At 52.6% G+C, this 18,571-nt stretch overlaps 8 protein-coding genes across 8 annotated transcripts; 3 read left to right on the top strand and 5 right to left on the bottom strand.

The window, feature by feature from the left end:
• Positions 1 to 557: 557 nt before the first annotated feature.
• Positions 558 to 2,424, bottom strand: J4E78_007515 (uncharacterized protein; the record flags this gene model as incomplete). Its single annotated transcript, XM_049368121.1, has 2 exons — positions 558 to 2,267; positions 2,326 to 2,424. The coding sequence occupies 2 exons, from the start codon at positions 2,422 to 2,424 to the stop codon at positions 558 to 560; spliced, it is 1,809 nt and encodes a 602-aa protein (XP_049220442.1).
• Positions 2,425 to 4,662: 2,238 nt separating this feature from the next.
• On the bottom strand, positions 4,663 to 5,268 carry J4E78_007514 (uncharacterized protein; the record flags this gene model as incomplete). Its single annotated transcript, XM_049368120.1, has 1 exon — positions 4,663 to 5,268. One exon carries the CDS (start codon positions 5,266 to 5,268, stop codon positions 4,663 to 4,665), a length of 606 nt encoding a protein of 201 aa, XP_049220441.1.
• Positions 5,269 to 5,711: 443 nt separating this feature from the next.
• J4E78_007513 (uncharacterized protein) lies at positions 5,712 to 6,917 on the bottom strand (the record flags this gene model as incomplete). The annotated part of the gene is made up of 2 exons (XM_049368119.1): positions 5,712 to 6,874; positions 6,914 to 6,917. The coding sequence occupies 2 exons, from the start codon at positions 6,915 to 6,917 to the stop codon at positions 5,712 to 5,714; spliced, it is 1,167 nt and encodes a 388-aa protein (XP_049220440.1).
• A 624-nt stretch (positions 6,918 to 7,541) lies between these two features.
• J4E78_007512 (uncharacterized protein) lies at positions 7,542 to 8,532 on the bottom strand (the record flags this gene model as incomplete). Its single annotated transcript, XM_049368118.1, has 2 exons — positions 7,542 to 7,658; positions 7,708 to 8,532. The coding sequence occupies 2 exons, from the start codon at positions 8,530 to 8,532 to the stop codon at positions 7,542 to 7,544; spliced, it is 942 nt and encodes a 313-aa protein (XP_049220439.1).
• A 197-nt stretch (positions 8,533 to 8,729) lies between these two features.
• On the bottom strand, positions 8,730 to 9,539 carry J4E78_007511 (uncharacterized protein; the record flags this gene model as incomplete). Its single annotated transcript, XM_049368117.1, has 2 exons — positions 8,730 to 9,460; positions 9,536 to 9,539. 2 exons carry the CDS (start codon positions 9,537 to 9,539, stop codon positions 8,730 to 8,732), a joined length of 735 nt encoding a protein of 244 aa, XP_049220438.1.
• A 1,809-nt stretch (positions 9,540 to 11,348) lies between these two features.
• On the top strand, positions 11,349 to 11,977 carry J4E78_007510 (uncharacterized protein; the record flags this gene model as incomplete). The annotated part of the gene is made up of 2 exons (XM_049368116.1): positions 11,349 to 11,501; positions 11,558 to 11,977. 2 exons carry the CDS (start codon positions 11,349 to 11,351, stop codon positions 11,975 to 11,977), a joined length of 573 nt encoding a protein of 190 aa, XP_049220437.1.
• A 2,073-nt stretch (positions 11,978 to 14,050) lies between these two features.
• J4E78_007509 (uncharacterized protein) lies at positions 14,051 to 15,235 on the top strand (the record flags this gene model as incomplete). Its single annotated transcript, XM_049368115.1, has 3 exons — positions 14,051 to 14,380; positions 14,434 to 14,961; positions 15,044 to 15,235. 3 exons carry the CDS (start codon positions 14,051 to 14,053, stop codon positions 15,233 to 15,235), a joined length of 1,050 nt encoding a protein of 349 aa, XP_049220436.1.
• Positions 15,236 to 17,051: 1,816 nt separating this feature from the next.
• Positions 17,052 to 17,954, top strand: J4E78_007508 (uncharacterized protein; the record flags this gene model as incomplete). Its single annotated transcript, XM_049368114.1, has 1 exon — positions 17,052 to 17,954. One exon carries the CDS (start codon positions 17,052 to 17,054, stop codon positions 17,952 to 17,954), a length of 903 nt encoding a protein of 300 aa, XP_049220435.1.
• Between the last annotated feature and the right edge of the window lie 617 nt (positions 17,955 to 18,571).

Here is an 18,571-nt window from a genome sequence, read left to right as displayed (position 1 = left end):
TCCGTGTATCTACCAGAAACTGAGGTTAAGGAGCCACTCTTCTTGAGAACGATTTGGGATCACAAGTTTACCTGATGAAGAAATGGGGAGCTTGGCGTTGGCGGAGTTTGCTTTAGTCCATTCGTCTTGTGTTGGATCCTAGCAGTCATTGGGTTCCCAGACTTGATTTTGAACCATCGAGGGTACCGGCAGGGGCGCCATACAATATCGCGCTTCTGTATGTTTAGTATTTTGGGCGTTTAATGCTGCGATGCAGGTACTGCCGAGATCTTAGTATCGGGAAGGACATGCCGTGTCTGCGCACTTGCTTGGTTCTGACTGCGTTCCAATTGTAGAATAATCATGTTATTGATCGAACCACGAGGTCTGATATCGCGAAAAGTTTATGTTGGTATATGTGAAGTAGTCAAGCGCGGAAGACGATAGCTGGGTGCTTATGGAGAAGCAACGATGAGGTTTGAGAGTCTCATGACGACACGCGACGCGTTCAACTATTCCTAATCGGGATGGGCCTCGGCTTCCCAGCCTCTCAGCAACGCGACACCGACCACGTTTCCTCAGCGGTACTTCGTCGCCATCATCTCTGCAGCTCTCTCCGCGATGCCGTAAATGGCTGTCTGGATATGCGCTGAGACGATTATCGGAATGACGCTCGCGTCCACCACCCTGAGATTATCTACGCCGTAAACCCTCAGTTGAGGGTCGACCACGCCACCGTCCTTCTTCGGCAACATCGCACAGGTTCCCAGTGGGTGGTAGAAAGTGAAGACGTTGTTCCTGATGTACGTTTCCCACTCTGCGTCTGTTTCGGTGCTCATGCCAGGATCGAACTCGGATAACCACACGTCCCGGAAGGGCGCGGTCATGGCCATCTTTCGTGTGTACTTCGCGGCCTGGATTAAAGCCTCTAGATCGTAAGGCGTACCAAGATACCTCGGATCAATGAGGGGCTTGTTGACTGGATCGGATCCGTTGATGTGGACTGATCCCCTAGAAAGCGGGTGTTGTACACCAGCCAGCAGCGTTGCATACTGCTTGCCGTAGCCAGCTGTGCCATTCTTCGGGTATCCGGTTGTTCCTATATAACCATCACTGAAGACGACCTCCAGATCTGGTGCTTCGGAGCCCGGACCAGTGAGTAGTTCAAGCTTCTTTCGGTCGACAGGATTTGACTTGTTCGCGGATTGCGTTGCCAGCTGGATGAGCTTGCTGTCGTCATCAAGAGCCTGCTTCCACTTCACGAAGCCGTAGCAGCTTCCGGCGTACTGGTAGAGCGAAGTACGGCCCTGCTTCCACAGATCCAACTCACTGGCCGCCAACGTCGTGTTGTACTTCAGGATATCCACTCCGAGAATGTCAGGTTTCAGCTCATACGTCGTCTGGATGCGGAGATGGTCCTGTAGGTTCTCTCCAACGCCGGGAAGATCAACGATATGCTCGACACCAGCGTTTTCCAACACCGACTTCTGGCCTATTCCAGAAAGCTCCAAAATCTTTGGAGAAAGCAGGCTCCCAGCGGAAACAACTACCTCGCTCCTGGCTTGGATCAATGTGCCGTCCATGAGAATGACGCCAGTTGCCTTCGACCCATCCTCGTTGAGCTGTATCTTTTGGACGGTAGTGTTGAACATGAAAACTAGGTTGTCGCCAGCTTCTGGAAGATAGTCCACGGAATAGGAGCGCGTGTGATTGGATATGCGATAGGTAGCCGGCTGATACATGACGCCAAGATTCGTTCCATTCAACGATTCGAGGTTCTCTTGCACGCCAAGATTGGTCAACGTTGGGATACAAGCCTGGAGTTGGGGCGGCGGATTCTCAGTTAGGGCGACTTGGATTGGGCCTCCATATCCAACACCATCGACGCCGTACTGTGGGGAGCCATTCTGTCGTTGGAAGTTTTCTGTTTTCAGCATGCTCGGATACATGTGTTCCCAGTTCCAACCTGGGTTCCCGAGCTCTTCCCAAGCATCGTATTCCTTGACAGTAGCACGATTCCAAACAAGCAGGTTCAGGGCTGAAGTACCACCGAGGACCTTGCCACGGTTATGGCCTATAGTCCGGTTGTTTGCTTCAGCTTGTGGCACAGTTGGAAGACTCCAATCGTACGAGGAACCAAAGGTCGAACCCCTCAGTCCAGGTACATAGATTCGTTGCTCGTCGCGTCCATCTGGTCCAGCTTCGATGACTAGAATACAATGGCTTGGAAGAGCATCGCTGAGTCTCGTGGCAAGTGCAAGGCCAGCTGTTCCGCCTCCAATAATGACCTAGACAGAAGGTCAGCTCCGCCATGTATTCAATAATCGCAGCATGGAAGATACATACGAAGTCGAAGCTGCCATCGGATACCTGACATGTCTTCGCACTCGCTGCAGGTACGACACCCAGCACGACCGCGGAGAACAGAGCTGAGATGAGCCGCATCGGTGCTCAGCGTCTTGTACACAACAGAAGTCGATACGGTGTTACTCTTGCGTAGTGGACGCCTTAGACGGGAAGCCTGTAGGAATAAAGAAAGCAGGAGGCCTGCTGCATAAGATTCGGAGATATCGCACGACTGTCTAGAGCAGGGCCGCATTGCCAACGGTTCATCCAGGCCCATTTTTATCCATCATTGGCCAACAAAGAAGGCTCAACATGCGCCTTCCAGCTACGGCAATTGAGCTCAGATAGATCCTTCGGAGAACCGCTGCCGTGTCACGGAGATAGTCCACACAAGATGTCGAGATTGTAAGGCGTCTTGTCTAGTCCGGGAAGGATTGTCTGACGAGTTCTTTTTGACGCTTTCAATTGGTCAACGCCTCGTATGGATACAGCCGATATGCATGCGCCTGCATATCGCTCGCATGGATACGAATCCTTGCCTGCGCCAAGGCGGGAAAACCGTTTGGTTCGATCCCCGGTAACGTAACGCTCTCCATGCCAGATACCTTGCATGCCCAAATCAGCAGCGTTACCGGGCTCGCCTGGCGAGCGCGATTGCTACACTCCCCGTGTTTGTAGCCATGTCTTCCCATTCGCTACGCCATCTGCTGATTGACCTCAAATCACCATAACACCGCCATTGCCATGTGTCGAAATGGTCATGCTGAGCCGTCGTGCAATAGTACATCGAGATCCATGAGCTCTCAAGCACAGGTAAACCGCCGGCGTCGCGGCTATGAACGGTATGAAGCGAGCCAACAAGAACGATCATTCCCAGTCGACCCCTGCAGCTGAGCGATTCTTCGGCCGCGCGGTGCGTTCCCAGCGTTGACCCAATCCTTTGAAAGCGAAGCTATTCGCCATACGAGGTTTCGCAATAGATCGGGGCGTAACTTTGGTGCAGAGTTTAAGCTCGTACCTTGTTGGTGATTTTTGCGGAAAGCACTGTGGATTATGCGTCTACAGTTGCTGTCCAGAAGGATCCTATGCTGGTCTGGTCGTGCCACAAATAAGTTAAGTATCCCCATGACAGTGACTATCTTGGAACCATTTCGTTACTTGAGCCTCAAGAGCCATTCCCGATGATCGCAGACAGAGGTCCTGCATTGATCACCGTCTCGGTGCTATCTACAACAATTGCGTTCTTCACCACCGTTCTACGGCTCTGGGTTCGCAGGAAACGCAGAGCCCTCGGCTGGGATGACCACACCATCGCAGTCGCGATGATGCTCACGGTCATTGAGGCTGCAATTACCATCACGGCAGTGACGAGAGGCAAGGGAAGACCCAGTGCGTCACTTTCCAAGGGCGACAAGGAATTCATCAACATGTACAGCTGGTACGCCCAGCTTGTTCTCTTTGCTGCTATGGCTTCGGTCAAGATCTCGGTCTGCCTGCTCATGACTCGAATCAAACACTCCAGCCAGATGAAATGGCTTGCTGGCTGCATCATCTCTGTTCTAGTTATTGCTGCCCTTGAGGTCATCATCGTCCTGTTGGCCCAATGTCAGCCTATCAGCCTCTACTGGCGTTCGGGACCAAGCACGTGCTGGCCTACAGAAGTACGAATATACTCGATTTATGCACAAGCTGGTAAGGCATACGAACGCCATTTCCTGATCTGAAAGCTTACTTGACACCTAGGCATATCGATCATCACCGATCTCATATGCTCCTTGCTTCCTATTATCATTACGCGGGATATCCAGTTGCCCATAAGAAGGAAGGTATCGATTTGGACGCTGATGGCTCTCGGACTGATCTGCACAGCATGTTCTGCTGTCAGGGCGAAAACACTTAATTCGAAAGCAAAGGATATTGCCTGTACGTGAAGATTCTCGCGCTGCAATAAAGCTGCACTAACTCAGTTTGACTAGATGAGTACTCTGCCGTAGCCATTTGGGCCATGACTGAGTTATGCCTTGGTATCATAGCCACTAATCTCGCGCTCTCTCGATCTGTCTATCATTATTATTTTGGAAACAAACCTCTATTCCAGAAGAACAGCGGACCCAGCCATGTATACTGGCGGCCTGCAGAAGGAGAAAGCAGGAGCTCAAGCATGACCAACAACGGGGCGAGTATCATACCACTCAAATCAGCCGCTGGTGTCGAAGAGATAACTGAGATCGAAATGCATGCGTCCTGAACATATACGTAATATGACTTGTTCAGACTTGCTTCATCGTGGTTTCTGATTCGCAGCGAATCCGACTCAGATGCAGAAGCCTCAACGTCTCAAGTACCACTACCAGCAGCTTGAGCAATAACCCTAGCCTCTTCTTTCGACAAACCAACAGTTTCCCCAGTTGGCCTTCTCAACCAAAGGCTCACCCTCGCATCCGTCTCACGCCTTAAATCCTCCTCTGTCCATTCCCTCAAGCGCTCAGCAAATTCACCCGCCTCCTCACCATCCCGTGGTACAGGACGTGCGCCATGTTGATCACTCGCAGCACCATCTTTACGCTGTCGTTTCCGATATGCGTCGATCAATTCAGCCGTGATTTCGCGCTTTAACCGCCTCTTACTAGCTGCGAGTCCATTTCTGATGTACGTTTGGATCATGTCGTTGCGAATGCCCTCGTCAAAGTATGCCATGACTGTGCCTCCGATGTGCTTTGCATATGTGCCTTCTTTGAGCTCCAGGAGCTCGACTGTTAGATCCGCGTCTTGGCAGACTAGGCCGATTATGAAAAGGAAGAGGAGGATGAAGAGAATAAGGAAACCGGTATCAGTCCAACGCCATGCGTTTCCGTGTACGAAGGTGTGCTTTTCGGTGAGCCAGAGGTCGACGAGAGTTGGTGGAGCGGGTTCTGACGGTACTGATGGTGGTATGTATGACATGGCTGCTTTAAGCTGAGAAAGAGATGTGTATGTTTGGTGGTGTGACTGCGATGTTTGTAAGTGTTCTTCAAAGGTCTGAACCCGTAGCACATATGGAGTAGGCGTCTTATGTGAAGGTAGGCAGACAAAGGCATGATGAATACGCGAACATTCTTTGATGCTTAGAACAAACGGACAAAGGTCTACCGAGAAAAGAGTTGTACACACCGATCATCCCTTCCAACGTTAATGCAAAACATGCTTCGAATGCGTGATCATACATGATAACGGTAACGTCAGATTGAGAAGGCGATTGACTGTTGCACATAACCCAGATCACTAGCCTAACAGACGTATCCATCCGGAGTATTCTAACCATTTGCACCTCTTACAGGCAGCGCGATCCTCAGTTCCCACCCGTACCCTTAGATAGCGTTACATCTCCACCCTCGCCCGATCCTCCACTAATAGGTTGCCGACAAATCCCTCCCCGCCGATGTGACCATGCTGTTGCCGGACCCAACTTCCCCTGTCTCATCTTCGTTATGGGTATCGTCTACCTCCACGTCTGTCGGCGAGAGGGAGCCCAGAACAGCCTCACCAAGCCTAGGGTCTTTCCGTATTTCGCTTGTACTTATAGCTGCTAACTTTATGTTGCGACGGCCTTGGGAATAGCCTGCTGTCGGTGATGGCAATCCGCGTTCTCCTTCAGATGAAGGTGATCCGCCACTTCCGACGAGCGATGGTGGCGCTCCGCTGCTTTCGTAGTCGGCGGTGTCGAGTGCGTTGCGTGGGTCATGAGAAGGTTCGAGTGAAGAGACACTTCTAAAATGGGTTGACGCGACGGATGGTGGAAGCTTGGATGGTTCGCTGTGTTGGCGGCCTCGATCACTAGCCCTGTTATGTTCAGTGTGATTCGTACGCTTCTTGGTGGGCTTGTGACCGCGTAGGACGTAGAACCATTCATCAGCGTTTAATGTGTTGCGAATCCCTTGTTTGTCATCCTTTAGACTAAGCCTTTCCTCAGCAGCTGCCACATCCTTCTCGTTGAAGGAAACACCTGCGTGCTCACCCGATCGAAGGTGGCTAAGCTGTCTGTCGGAAGACCCTTCTGTACTAAACTGTTGCTCTGCCAGATAGTTCAAGTGTTCTTGATGTGGCCTCCAACGCGGTCCCTTCAGTGCCTGTTCTCGAATAACCCCGGTAGGACTGGGGCTTGCTTCTTGATCATCAACGGTTTTGTGCGCTCCTCCGTTCAAAATCCATTCGTTGTAACGTTGTGTTACGCTCTGGAGTAGGAAGTCGACATCCTCCCTCTCAGTCTTCAGTAGACCTCTTTGCTGACGTGGCAGACCCTTGAAATAGACGTCTGACAAATCCATGCTGACAGCAGACGTGAAGTGGCTCACAGCGGCATCCCATTCGCGCAAACCACCACAGCCACGGCCACACCAGTATTCGGAACGTGCGAGTAGGCTGCGGCTAGATCTAGCTTCGGCAAGTTGGTATGCTTCGACAGCAAACCTATGGATTCTCTTGTAGCAGGACCGTACGATTGCCTCGGCCTCAGCCTTAGACTGTTGTGCCCGGGGTGTGCGCTCCATGGAGTTGATGATTGATTGCAAAACTACGCAACGATTGAGGTACGTTTGGCATTGGATCAGACCCATGGCTACCCTAAATTCGTTGCTGGATTTTTCTTCAATGGGGACGCCATTAGAGCTAGATTCAGGCGTGATATTCGAAGGGGTTTCGTTGCTGATGTGTTGATCTCTTTCTCGAAAGGGTTGACTTGATGGCGATGCGCAGTCGGAAGATTCGTCGTGTGTGGGGGGAGTTGGGAGATTGTTGATGTATGCAGATACATCGTTAGTACGATTCGCGACGCCGTTGAGGGACTCATGGCTGAGGGCTGCGACCTCTAGGGGCTGCTGAACGTTTGCGAACATCGCGAAGAAATAATCAGAAGAGCAAAGCTCTTAGTAATCTTAGGCAAAGATGTCTTGCGATGGCATAGAACTATCAACTTTCCGACTAAAGATGTTCGTGCTTTGGGGATGTCTCAAGCCGCGCCGCATTTGATGTAACGCTCTCCGTAACAACTCTTTGTTTGTTTTCTGCAGCCCTGCGCGAAAGCGGAAAACGCCAACACAAAGGACTGTACGGCTCCTCAAGTAGTGGCTGAACCGCTATGTCTGTGCGAACAAAGAAGCGTGGTACCAAAAGTTCATCCCCTGAACGGCGTGTTGCTGCCATGACTTCCCATGATGACGGACCAGTGTGACATGGTAGTATTACTCTCGGTGATGTTCGTCGCTCTTTGGTTTGACCCAGCGGTAGGGCAACGACATTCGTCTCGCTTTCGCGGCGGCGCGCTGCCTAAGTTGCGCACTGGTTCGACGGCGCTTGTTCTAGGAGAGGTCAGTATGCTGTAGGGTTTTGGAACCGACGCTGAATTACCTCTGTGCCCTTATCCTCCAGTTGGGCGAGCAAGCCTTCCATAGTGCGGTTCTCATCAAAGCCCGACCGACGCTTGGTACAGCGCAGCAGATCCAGCTCATCATCGTAAGACTTGCGAAACTCCCTGGCTTTAGCGGAGAGGTCGTCGTCGCAAACGGTGCTGAAGGCTTCTCGGGCCTGGTGGAGTTGACGCAGCTCATAGTACAACAGGCCACGCTGGTATTGTATGCGTGGCAAGAAGTTCTGAAGCTCAGAGAGACGGTCGCAGAGCTCTACGGCTTCGCTGCACGTAGCTAGCGCGTCAAGGAGCTCATCGGGGCCAGAGGCTCTTAGGATATTGCTCTTCAAGAGTAAGCCTTCGGCGCGAGCCTTGTAGCTAAGCGGGCCTTTCAGGAGTCGCTCAACCTCGACCAGGGCAGTGCCGTAGTTACGCTGAGCGGTACACTCTTGCGCGCGCTTGAACAAGGGGTGGGTGCAATCTTCGGACGGCCGTCGCAAGTGAGTTGGCTCGATCTCTTTCGGTAAGCATACAGTAGCGGTGCCAAAAGTGTAATTGACGTGAAGGTCCTCAGTACCGTCGAAGGTAGCAGGACGGTGGTTCTCGCGCTCGCCAGAGATTGTCTGGAGACGTTGTTGAGCTCGCTCGTTTTCCAACTCGGCTTGCGTAGCAAAGCACACGTTTTGCAGTTCGTGTAGGCGGGATGTCTGAGCTTCGAAGGCCGCTTTGTATTGGAGCGCCACAGCCTGCCACGTATCTCGGTCGATCTTGAGGTCATGGACGATGCGTTCGATTTCGGAGATTTGTTCCATGCTGATCGGCGGCATCGTAGCAATGCACGAATCAATATGTTTGTGGTGGTGTCCAAAATGACGGGGTGGATGTGACTGTTGGCTCGGCTACTGACGAGTTGGTGCCTGGGTGATGTTTAGAGCAAGCGCAACCTACGAAGAGCAGGCGCTGTGGACGGGTTCTGGTCACGCCTTCTCCGGAACCCGCATATTGTAATTCGCATCAGGCGTCGTCAGATGTTAAAGCCGCCATGCCTCGATGCTTCGACGAACCTCCACAAGCCAGCTTCTTGGGCTGCTTTCTTGACTGATGCGACTTCATCCAGGTCTACAGCCCGATTAATCTCACTATATCGCACGTCTTTCTTAGTCGAGGGTGAGGCTTCAACACCGCCTGGCTCAACAACGCCCTGGCTTGCACGGCCGCGCCGCTCCTTGCCTACATGAGCTCTTGGAAAATACTGCTCCATAATGTGCACCATGATGTCTTTGCTCACGTTCTCGGCAAGCCACTTCACGATCTCTCGTCCTTCGTCCTCCATGCCGGGCATCACCAGGTGTCGCACCAGCACTCCCTTCTTGGCGATGCCGTCAGGAGTAAAGCAGAGGTCACCCACTTGCTCGTGCATGGCCTTGATGCTCTCCATAGCCACCTTTGTGTATCCGTCTGCCTTCAGTAACCGACGGCTCGTCGCGTCACGCCACACCTTGAAGTCGGGGAGGTAAATGTCCACCAGGCCATCCATCAAGTGTATGCTCTCGAGCGAATCGAACGACGACGTGTTGTAGATGATGGGTATGTGCAGACCGAGATCGCGCGCGTGCAGAATCGATAGGCAGACCTGGGGTACGACATGTTCGGGTGTAACGAGGTTGATGTTGTGGACGCGGCCCACGTCCTGCAGCTTCATGAACCACTCGGCGAGTTGCTCTGGTGTCAGGTCGAAGCCGTTGCGCTGGTGGGCTATATCATGGTTCTGGGCACGGCGTTAGTGCGTATGCTACGATGAAGGACAGGGCAGCATACCTGGCAGAACACGCATCTCAGGTTGCACCCAGAGAAGAAGACGGACCCGCTGCCATTGTGTCCCTGGAAACAGGGCTCCTCTGATCGGTGTCAGCACGAACACACCTAGAAATTGCCGACTTTAACCCACCACCAAAGTGAGGAGCGATAGTGTTGACTTTGACCGTCTCGGCTCCTATCAGACACGTGCCTGTCGTCTCGTAACGGTTGACACCGCACAGTCGGGGGCAGAGATTGCATTCGCGCAGATTAGCATACGCCAGGGATCGCTTCTTAGCGGCTTCCACTGAGGAGAGCAGCTGATATCGCGGTATATAGTCGTCGAGGAGGTATGGCGGCGCGAGGTAGAGGTTTCGTCGGAAGGGTATACCTCGGGCGCGAAACGAGGGGCGTCCAGCAGCCCCAAGCCTCAAGGCGGGTCGCGTTCGCCAGCTGAAAGCCATTCTAGCAGACCCGAAGAGGACATCGAATTGGTAAGACAACGACGCGTAGGGTCAACGTGTGGCGCGATGCTGCGGTTGAGGTGCTGCAGCCATAGCGATGACGAAAGCCCCACTTGCCGAGGCTCTAAAGCCGCGCTATCCCCGGATTGTCCCACCCCCAAGTACTTTGAAGAGTATCAGGAGGCTTTCCAGGAGCAACTACCTGCCTCCGTGTACTGTCGCCTTCATCCCCGCCTTCGTCCCACGTTACCGTACTACCACATCTCACGCGTCTAGAGTACTTCATCTTTGCAATAGCTCCGCGCCGAAAGCTTAGTCTGCGAATGGCTGTAGGTTGCTACACCAACAATGCTAGGCCGGTGGTTTGCTTTGGCACTATATCCAGGAACGATCGAATGGGTTTCAGACGAGCCTACCAGCTGGAACCATATCATGGTGCCGTGATACCTTCCCCGCCCGGATCCTGGGAACACCGGCAATAATTGACCACACGAATGCAATACTCTGGTATGATCTATTCAAACCACAGGCCAATACACTTCAAGCAACATCGTGCACCGTGACAGAGCGGTGTGAACAGACTAAAGAGCTGCATTACCATCATTCAAGCCCATATCACGCGATTCCGCGTCATCTACATCCTCTATCACTACTAGAATGCGGATTCGGGTAGGACAGCTTAATATGATAATTCAGAGAAGTTGAGTTGCGAGGATACAGATCTGCATAGCTATCCCAACACGGCGCTTGTCGGGCCTAGTCGCTGACAGCCCTCAAGTGCTAATGGACGTCTCCACCGTTAGCAGAAATAAGCTTGCGCATCGAGAGAAGCAGAGAAATCCGCCCAAGATAGTATCTTTAGCAACCCACCAAATGCGATCGATCAATTGCTGTAGCTACCCGTCTGGTGCCCCGACCATACCCACATCTCGGACGCCAATACCAGCGTGCCCTGCCGACACGCGAATGACAGCTTCGTCGTACTTTGTACTGATTCCAAAAGTGGACTCATCGCTGCCTTGTTGAGCAAAACGACCACGTAATCGTGCTACTTGGTCTCGGAGTCGCTCTTGCCTTCTTGGGTAGATCCTGTTTTGGTACTGCTCGGTGTGGTGCAGACCGCGACTTCCCCAGGCACAGCCAATGCGACTTCCTAGCTGCTGGTAGACTGTCACTTGCCTCGCACAAGAAAGTCTGCAAGGACGGCACAGCCGTCATGTTAGCTTGTTAGCCAGCATCGCCCAAGCGTCCCCACCTCACTACCACTGCACTTCTTCCTCACGTATAAGAGCATCACTGAAGCATCACTACTTCAGCATCAACAGCTTCAGCTTTCACACATCAGCATCTTCCACCCAATCATCGACCCCTCAAACATCAAAATGCGCATCTTCGCTCTCCTTCCCGTCCTCTTCGGCCTTCCCGCCTTTGCTGACCTGGTCGAAACCAAGTTCCCAACATTGCTTCTGCCCATGAAAAGCTCCCAGCCGGACACGGCCTTCTCTACCCAGGATGACGCGACCGTCAGCCGCAATGTAAGTGTCTACAAGACCCACATCATGAGCTTGCCAGCTACTAACCCGTCGGTCAGAACAAGACAGACACCGAACAATGGACAGCAATCAACTTCGACGTCCCCCAGATTGACAACGTCAAGATCTGCCGCCTGCGCTTTCTCATCAATGTCGACCCATTCAAGAACGCTCCACTTACCCTCAAGGGCGAAGCTCCTATGGCTATCAGCATCTCTCGCATCGAAGCCAAGCTGGTCAACGGCCGCAGTACCTGGAACAACAAGCCCGCCATCACCGAACACTACGATGCCTACACTCTGACGACGAACGGCGCATCCGAGGTAGTCAGCAAATGGTTCGAGTGTCCCATGAAGAAGGCCGCGCAATTCGTCATTCATCCGGCTAGTAAGCGTGACTTGGAGCTCTACTGGTTTGAGCTGAACTACGGTGCCAACGATGGAGGTCCACACGGAGTTGTGCTGGAGATGCACGAATAAGTGCGCAGGCTTCGGTTTACATCAGGGTGAGTGGAGACAGACACGGTGGGCAGGAGAATGAGTGGATGAGTTATCAATGGTGGAATTGTCTCTAGAGGACCTACTATTATCCTAAAAGCAGCACAATAAACGCGTTTCCGATACCATGCTTCACATATCCACCACATCGTCAATCACCCCTCGCCAGTGCATCGGCCACCCTCTCCCAGGCCCTTTTCATCAACCCCTCTCTTTTTGTGCTTTGCACAACACCAGTTTGCTCGACCCTTATAGTTACTGTACGTTTCAGATCGGTGAACGCTGTAATCTGATGCGTCAGATCCGTCAGCTCGACTAATTCGTTGCCTTGTTCGTCAAGTCTTTTGATGACCACGATGCCGGGTGGGTAGCGACTCGAATGCGTGGGCATGAGGGTGTGTAGTTCGATGACGCTGTCGGTTCGTGTGCACGACTTCAACGAATTCAGTCGGCGGTGTGGCACGGTCGAGTTTGACTTTTCAGTTTTGTAAGGAGTGTTGTTGTCGACATGGGTGGTGTTTAAGGAGGTTGCGATAGCGGATGGTAATGTTGAGTAAATGGACGGCGTGAGTGTTGAACACATGTGTGGCGTCTCCGAATAAGACGGATGCGTTTGTGTCGCTTGATCAGCGTAGAGGTTTTCTCGCGTCGCTCTTCTTCTTTGTCGTGATGACCCGTGTGCGTCGCGGAAGTGGCTGGGCACTTCACTGCGAGCAGAGAATTCGTTGCCGTCCGATAAAACAACAGCACTGTCACTACAAAACTCTTCTCCTTCGCTAAAACCATGATAGATAGATCCATGACTGCCGTAAAGGTGCTCATACGGCGAGCCCATACCCAAGCAATTGGTCTCTGGAACGCGAAAACAGCAACACACGAAAGTCGAGCGGGAATCCAAAATGCAAACAGGAACCAGAGGGGCTCTCCAGTTCATGACAATTATATGCCTCAAAGAACGGCATCCACCAATCCTTTTCAGTTGCGTTATGGTGGAAGAGAAATACCGCACGCTAAGCCTGAATGGTTACATCTCTACCTAGGTAGGAACAAATAAGGCGTCGCAGTATGTGGCGTTCGGTAACGAACGATGCTCCAAGCCTATAGTGTGATCGGAATTGGAGTCTAACAGAAAATGTATGGCATGGAGTATTCTCCGTATGCCGGAGCACTTTGCTTTGGCTTCTTTGCCGATTTAGCGCTGTTCGGCTCCTTTTGAAGGCAATGCGATGTCTTCTTTGCCAGCTTCTTGAGGCGTTTCCACATTGCTTGATCAAGGCAGTCGCGCTTGTGGCTTATTTCACCAGCATCTCTGGCGGTATTCTCTTCGATGCGCTTGATGTATGCGTTGTCGCTTTCCTTGGTGGGTGTTTGGCGAGAGGAGCGGTTAGAAGTACCCGCAGGCCCTTGAAGCCCAGTTGAGATGGTGTTATGGACTTTAGTCGGAAGAGTGTGGGTGTGGGTTTTGGTGGGAAGATGTTCTGTGAAGTACTTCATGATGGTTGGTATGGCGGTGGTGGTTTCTGTGGCTGAATATCTTTGGTATGGTTATCTGAGTTGGGAAGTATAAAAGATCTCTACAAAAAAAACAGAGAGACCGGTTTATATAGTTGGGCTTGATGAAGTGCTGCTCACGCAGACGAAGTTCATGTTGCGGAAGCGAGGTGTGTACCATGGTTGCTGAACATACCCAACAACGCCGCGTACCAATGAACTGGAACTATGGACCAAGAAAAGTAATTTCATCCATTTCCATCCACCAGAACTTCGGATTACAGCATCACTTGTTCCTGTTGTGATTCGTCTCTTCCTCCTTTGTCGTGATTGGTGCGATCTCGCCGAAGAATGGGAACTAACCCCAATCTGGAAATATTTGCTAGCGTCTGTAGATGCGACTAGCATTTGTAATACTCAAGATGCGCAACAGAACTTCGACAGAGTATAAGTAGGGGTAGAGACTGCAGAATTGCATTGAGCAGAACAGTCCTTCCTCTCATCTGATCTTCCCTGACGATCTTTCACGTTCAGTTAAAAGCCAAGACTTGCCATCAGCTCACCATGTCTACACACTCCGCCGTCGCAACAGTGGCTAAGAAGGCGCCTCTTGAGATCATCCAAGTTCCCACTACAACCCCGGAAGCGCAGCAGGTTCGCCTTCGTGTTGAGTGGACTGCCTCCACACCCCTCGATCTGCACCAGAACGACGGGGCCTTACTCGTAAAGCACCCTCAGGTCCTTGGCGACAGTGTCGCTGGTACCGTGGTCGAAGTAGGATCGGAAATCAAGCGACTGAGGGTTGGAGACAAAGTGTTCGGCTTTACCTGGAAGACCCAAGCTCAAAAGGCCTATCAGGAATTCTGTACTACAGACGAATGGCTTCTGGCCAAGGTAAGCTACCCCTCATCTTGTCGATTTGTCAGACAAATGCTGAAGTGTTGTAGCTACCCGAAGGCTTCACTCCGATGGAGGCTGTAACGCTTCCGAATAACTTTGTAACCGTATTCCACTCTCTTACGACAGATCTGGGCCTGGAAACACCCTGGCCGAAACCTGAGAGTTATGTGCCTGACGATGCCGACTCTGCGATATTGGTCTGGGGTGGCTCCTCGTCAGTGGGTCAATTCGCCATCCAGATCCTGCGCTACTACGGTTACGAGAACATTCTGGCGACAGCGTCTCAGAAACACCACGAGAAGCTACGCATCCTTGGCGCGTACAAGGTGTTCGACTACAACAATCCAGATGTCGTTGAGTCTGTCCTGAAGTCTGGTGGTGACCGCGGAGTTCCACTGGTCTATGACTGTATCGGCAGCCTGAAGGGTAGCATCGCACCGATCGCCAAGCTCGCGAAGAAGGGTGCCAAGGTCGCCGTACTACTACCCGTGGTTGTGCGCGATTCGACCGAGACAGAGGACCCAGAGTATGAGATGGACGTGGGCAAAGTGGCCAAGTGGAATGACGGGGTCGATGTAAGAGGCGTACGAACACATTTTTACCAAGACGTGAGTTTTACCGGTTCTTTGTCAAAGAAGCGCAGCTAACACTCCCCAGAATGAGTTCTTCAAACACCATCTTCAGCCCGACATCATGCCGACTTTGTTGAAGGATGGTGTTGTGACGCCGCAAAAGCAAAGGATCGTTGAGGGCGCGACGCTGCTGGAGAGGGCGCAGAAGGCGATGGACATGCTGAGACGCAAAGAAGCGAGTATGGAGCGTCTTGTCTGGCGGGTCAGCGACGCATAGTTAGTACAGTAATGCATGGACCGTTGCCATATCTGTTGTGAACTTGCATGTCCAGTGATGAAGGTGAAGAGACAGCGGAATGTTTGACGCGCAACCTTGGAAGCGCTGGACCAAAACGAGCCGCTAGCGCGCCTTGGACATTCAACTGCGCCCGGGCATCTCAGCCCCAAACACCAGTCACGAAAACATGAACGAGTAAACAATCATCAATGCGCATCGCAACCAGCTACCCTGGACTGTGTCTTTCACGCTGCATGTTGTTCACTCCACGTTGATCCTATGCCTTGGCATCGCTGTGACCACCAGTCGTTGTCCAAGTCTGTACGAGTATATGCGGAAGCTAATCGAACCCGCACGACGATCGCTACACTATACACATTTGGACGGAAGCTGAGGGTATACTCGAAGACCTACGGCTCTAATAAGTATGGCTAAGCTTTCTCGGCAACGGTGTCCCCCACGTCTTTGGAAACTCTACGAGAAGACAAGAATATCAACCAGTAGATGGCAAAGGCCGTAGCCTGGATGACGAGGAGTAGCACTCGGCCGACCGCGTGTGAGACGTTCGCATTGGCAGCTACTCTGTATCAAACACTAGATCAAGCGACCTTCTTTGCGGCATCCGGTCCATCCGTAGCAGTACTCTTACATAGCCATACTGTGCGATAAACGCCATTCCAAAGTAATGTGGCGCCGTTTAATCACCGCAAAGTAATTCGGTCTCCGGCGCCGGGAAAAGGCAAGAAGGATGCATGGGAATGACCCAGATCCGCTATGCAATACATGCGAGCACTTCGCACCGACCGGACACACACAGCACTGACACCTGGACCGGACACCGATCTCCACTCACTGAGCTTTTCATAACCTCGGAGATAAACTCGTGGTGTTGAAGAAGGATCGAGGCGACTCAGCATCATCGCACGCGAGATTGAGCGGCTCCACCAATTTCCGAAGGCTAGCGCACACCGAAGCCGCCTTCCGATCAAGCCACTGCCACCGGTTCAGTCTGATTTCATCCAACGCAGGACAAAAACTCTTCGACATCTTCATATGGCGTTCAATGCATCGCAGAAAAGGTAGCGCGCGGTATCGATACACATGACGCAGTTGAAGATCCTGCAATATGGCCGACCAGGTCGGTGGGGAGCGCCACAATCGCATGCATTAAGCCTCGGAGCACCTGAAACCCACCGTACGCTCGCGACCGTTTCAACCCAGGATCATGGGCGCTTCTACCAGGTCGGACGGTTCGTCTATACTGCCGTCTAGGGTTAGCCACTTACGAGAACCGGTTGGTTTCCTGTCAACAGGCATGGTGGCCGCTGTCGCGGGAACATGTTTGCTTGGCCTGCAGTATCGAACGGCACCCTGCGATCTTAGTCACAACATGGTCTCCTGTGACTGGTGGATGAACCGGTTCAAGCATGACAAGAGGACCCACGCCACGTCTGACATCTCAGGAACAGGCAGGGCGTGGGAGTCGTTTGAATCGGGGGCACAGTAAGCGCTGTTCGAGGCTGCAATCCATCGGTCACTTGTTTCGCATGTTTAATGACACGGCCCACAGATTGAGTGGTGAACAGGAATAGTGCCATGCCGCCGTATCGTATATAGGTATCTTGGTACTCTTGGGTTTCCTCCATCAAACAACAGTTTCTTCACTTCCAACCACAGCTTCCTTGTGCATCTTAGGTCCGAGACCTCACGTTCTTTTCAACACCACATTCATTCATCACACTCGTTCACGAAGCTAGTCTTCCGTCGATCTACACAGCAACTCTCGCTCTTCTCAAACAACCCAACAACAATCACAATGAAGTCCTACACTGTCGCTGCCGCCATTGCCGGCTTTGCCTCCTCCGTCGCCGCCCACGGCTTCATCAGCGAGCCCGCTCCTCGTATGCCCGGTGATGGCCTCAAGGCTGCCTGTGGTGACCAGTTCTACAACACCCAGAGCTCCGACCACTACGGAAACGTCCAGGGTGCTCTCCAGAACCTCGGACAGGGTGACCACCCCGACTGCCGCCCGTGGCAGTGCAAGGGTGTGCCATTCACCGATGCTGGCGAGATCTTCGAGTACACCGCCGGTCAGGTCATTCCCATGAAGGTCGAGATCCGCGCTCCTCACGACGGTGTCGCCAACGTTTCCATCGTCAACATCGCTACCGACAAGGTCATCGGCGAGCCTCTCATCAGCTGGGACGAGTACGCCCTCACCTCCTCTCCCATGTCTGCTCACCCTGACTGGACCTCGTTCGACATCACTATGCCCGATGTCAGCAAGGAGTGCGCCAATAAGGGTGACTGTGTCATCCAGTGGTTCTGGGACGCCCCCAAGATCGACCAGACCTACGAGTCCTGCATTGACTTCACCATGGGTGGTGGCTCCGGCTCCGGCAACGCCTCTTCCCCCGCGCCTTCAGCTTCTCCCAAGCCCAGCGCTCCTGCCGCTTCCGCCCCGGCTGCCAGCTCTGCTGCTCCCTCCAGCACCGTCCCTGAGGCCACTGCCACCCCCACCCCTACTGCCGCTGAGGAGGCCGCTACCCCTGTCGCCACCGGTGGCTCCGACTCTGGCTCCGACTCCAGCCTCCCCGAGTCCTTCACCATGGACACCTTCATCACCTGGCTCCGCGCCAACGCTGGCACCGGTGTCGCTGACAAGGTCCGCCGCATGGTAGCTGCCCAGCGCGCTCACCCCCGTGCTTTCCGCGTCTAAATCGCTTAGACGGACGCCTTGTACGATTGGTACGGTATACAAAACTTATTGTGTAGGTGGGAGAAGATGGCTAGAGTTACTGTTCGATTCTGTTGTAAATATACAATTCAATGATGCACATATTTGCTCGCCTTGCGCGGCGTTATAAATCTTGTCGAAACGTGTTGCTTGTGATGTATTTGCCCTCTACTTCATCTGTTGCCCAACTTTTAAGATTTGTTAATATCACTGACGAGTTGGAGCTTTGCACCTGCGCGAATGGTGATCAGACCTGGCTGCTTTATCCTCAGGAAAGATGGGGAGGTTGGGCAAGAGAGCTATCGGTTTCGCGGTTCTGTCAATGACGTCACCATCACCGAGAATACGCGACGCGTCTCCGGCGTGTCGGCCACCTAGGTACTTGTCAGATCCACCACCCTTCTCAATGCGCATCCACGTCCCACATGTATCATCGTATGGCTGCGGAACGAATGATATAGTATTGACGATTCATTATACTACGGGCTAACAATAGATTACAACATAAGAATAGAGCTTCCACAGCTCCGCGAATGACGTCTCCAAGACCGAAGTCCACACTCTAATTACAGCGCCGCCAAAGCTCTCCATCTTCATTA

The sequence above is a fragment of the Alternaria triticimaculans genome (genome assembly GCF_023758025.1).
Source record: "Alternaria triticimaculans strain BMP 0046 chromosome Unknown scaffold_11, whole genome shotgun sequence".
NCBI lineage: Eukaryota > Fungi > Ascomycota > Dothideomycetes > Pleosporales > Pleosporaceae > Alternaria > Alternaria triticimaculans.
Note: the sequence above shows the minus strand (reverse complement) of the source record. Positions and strands in the feature narration are given on the sequence as shown.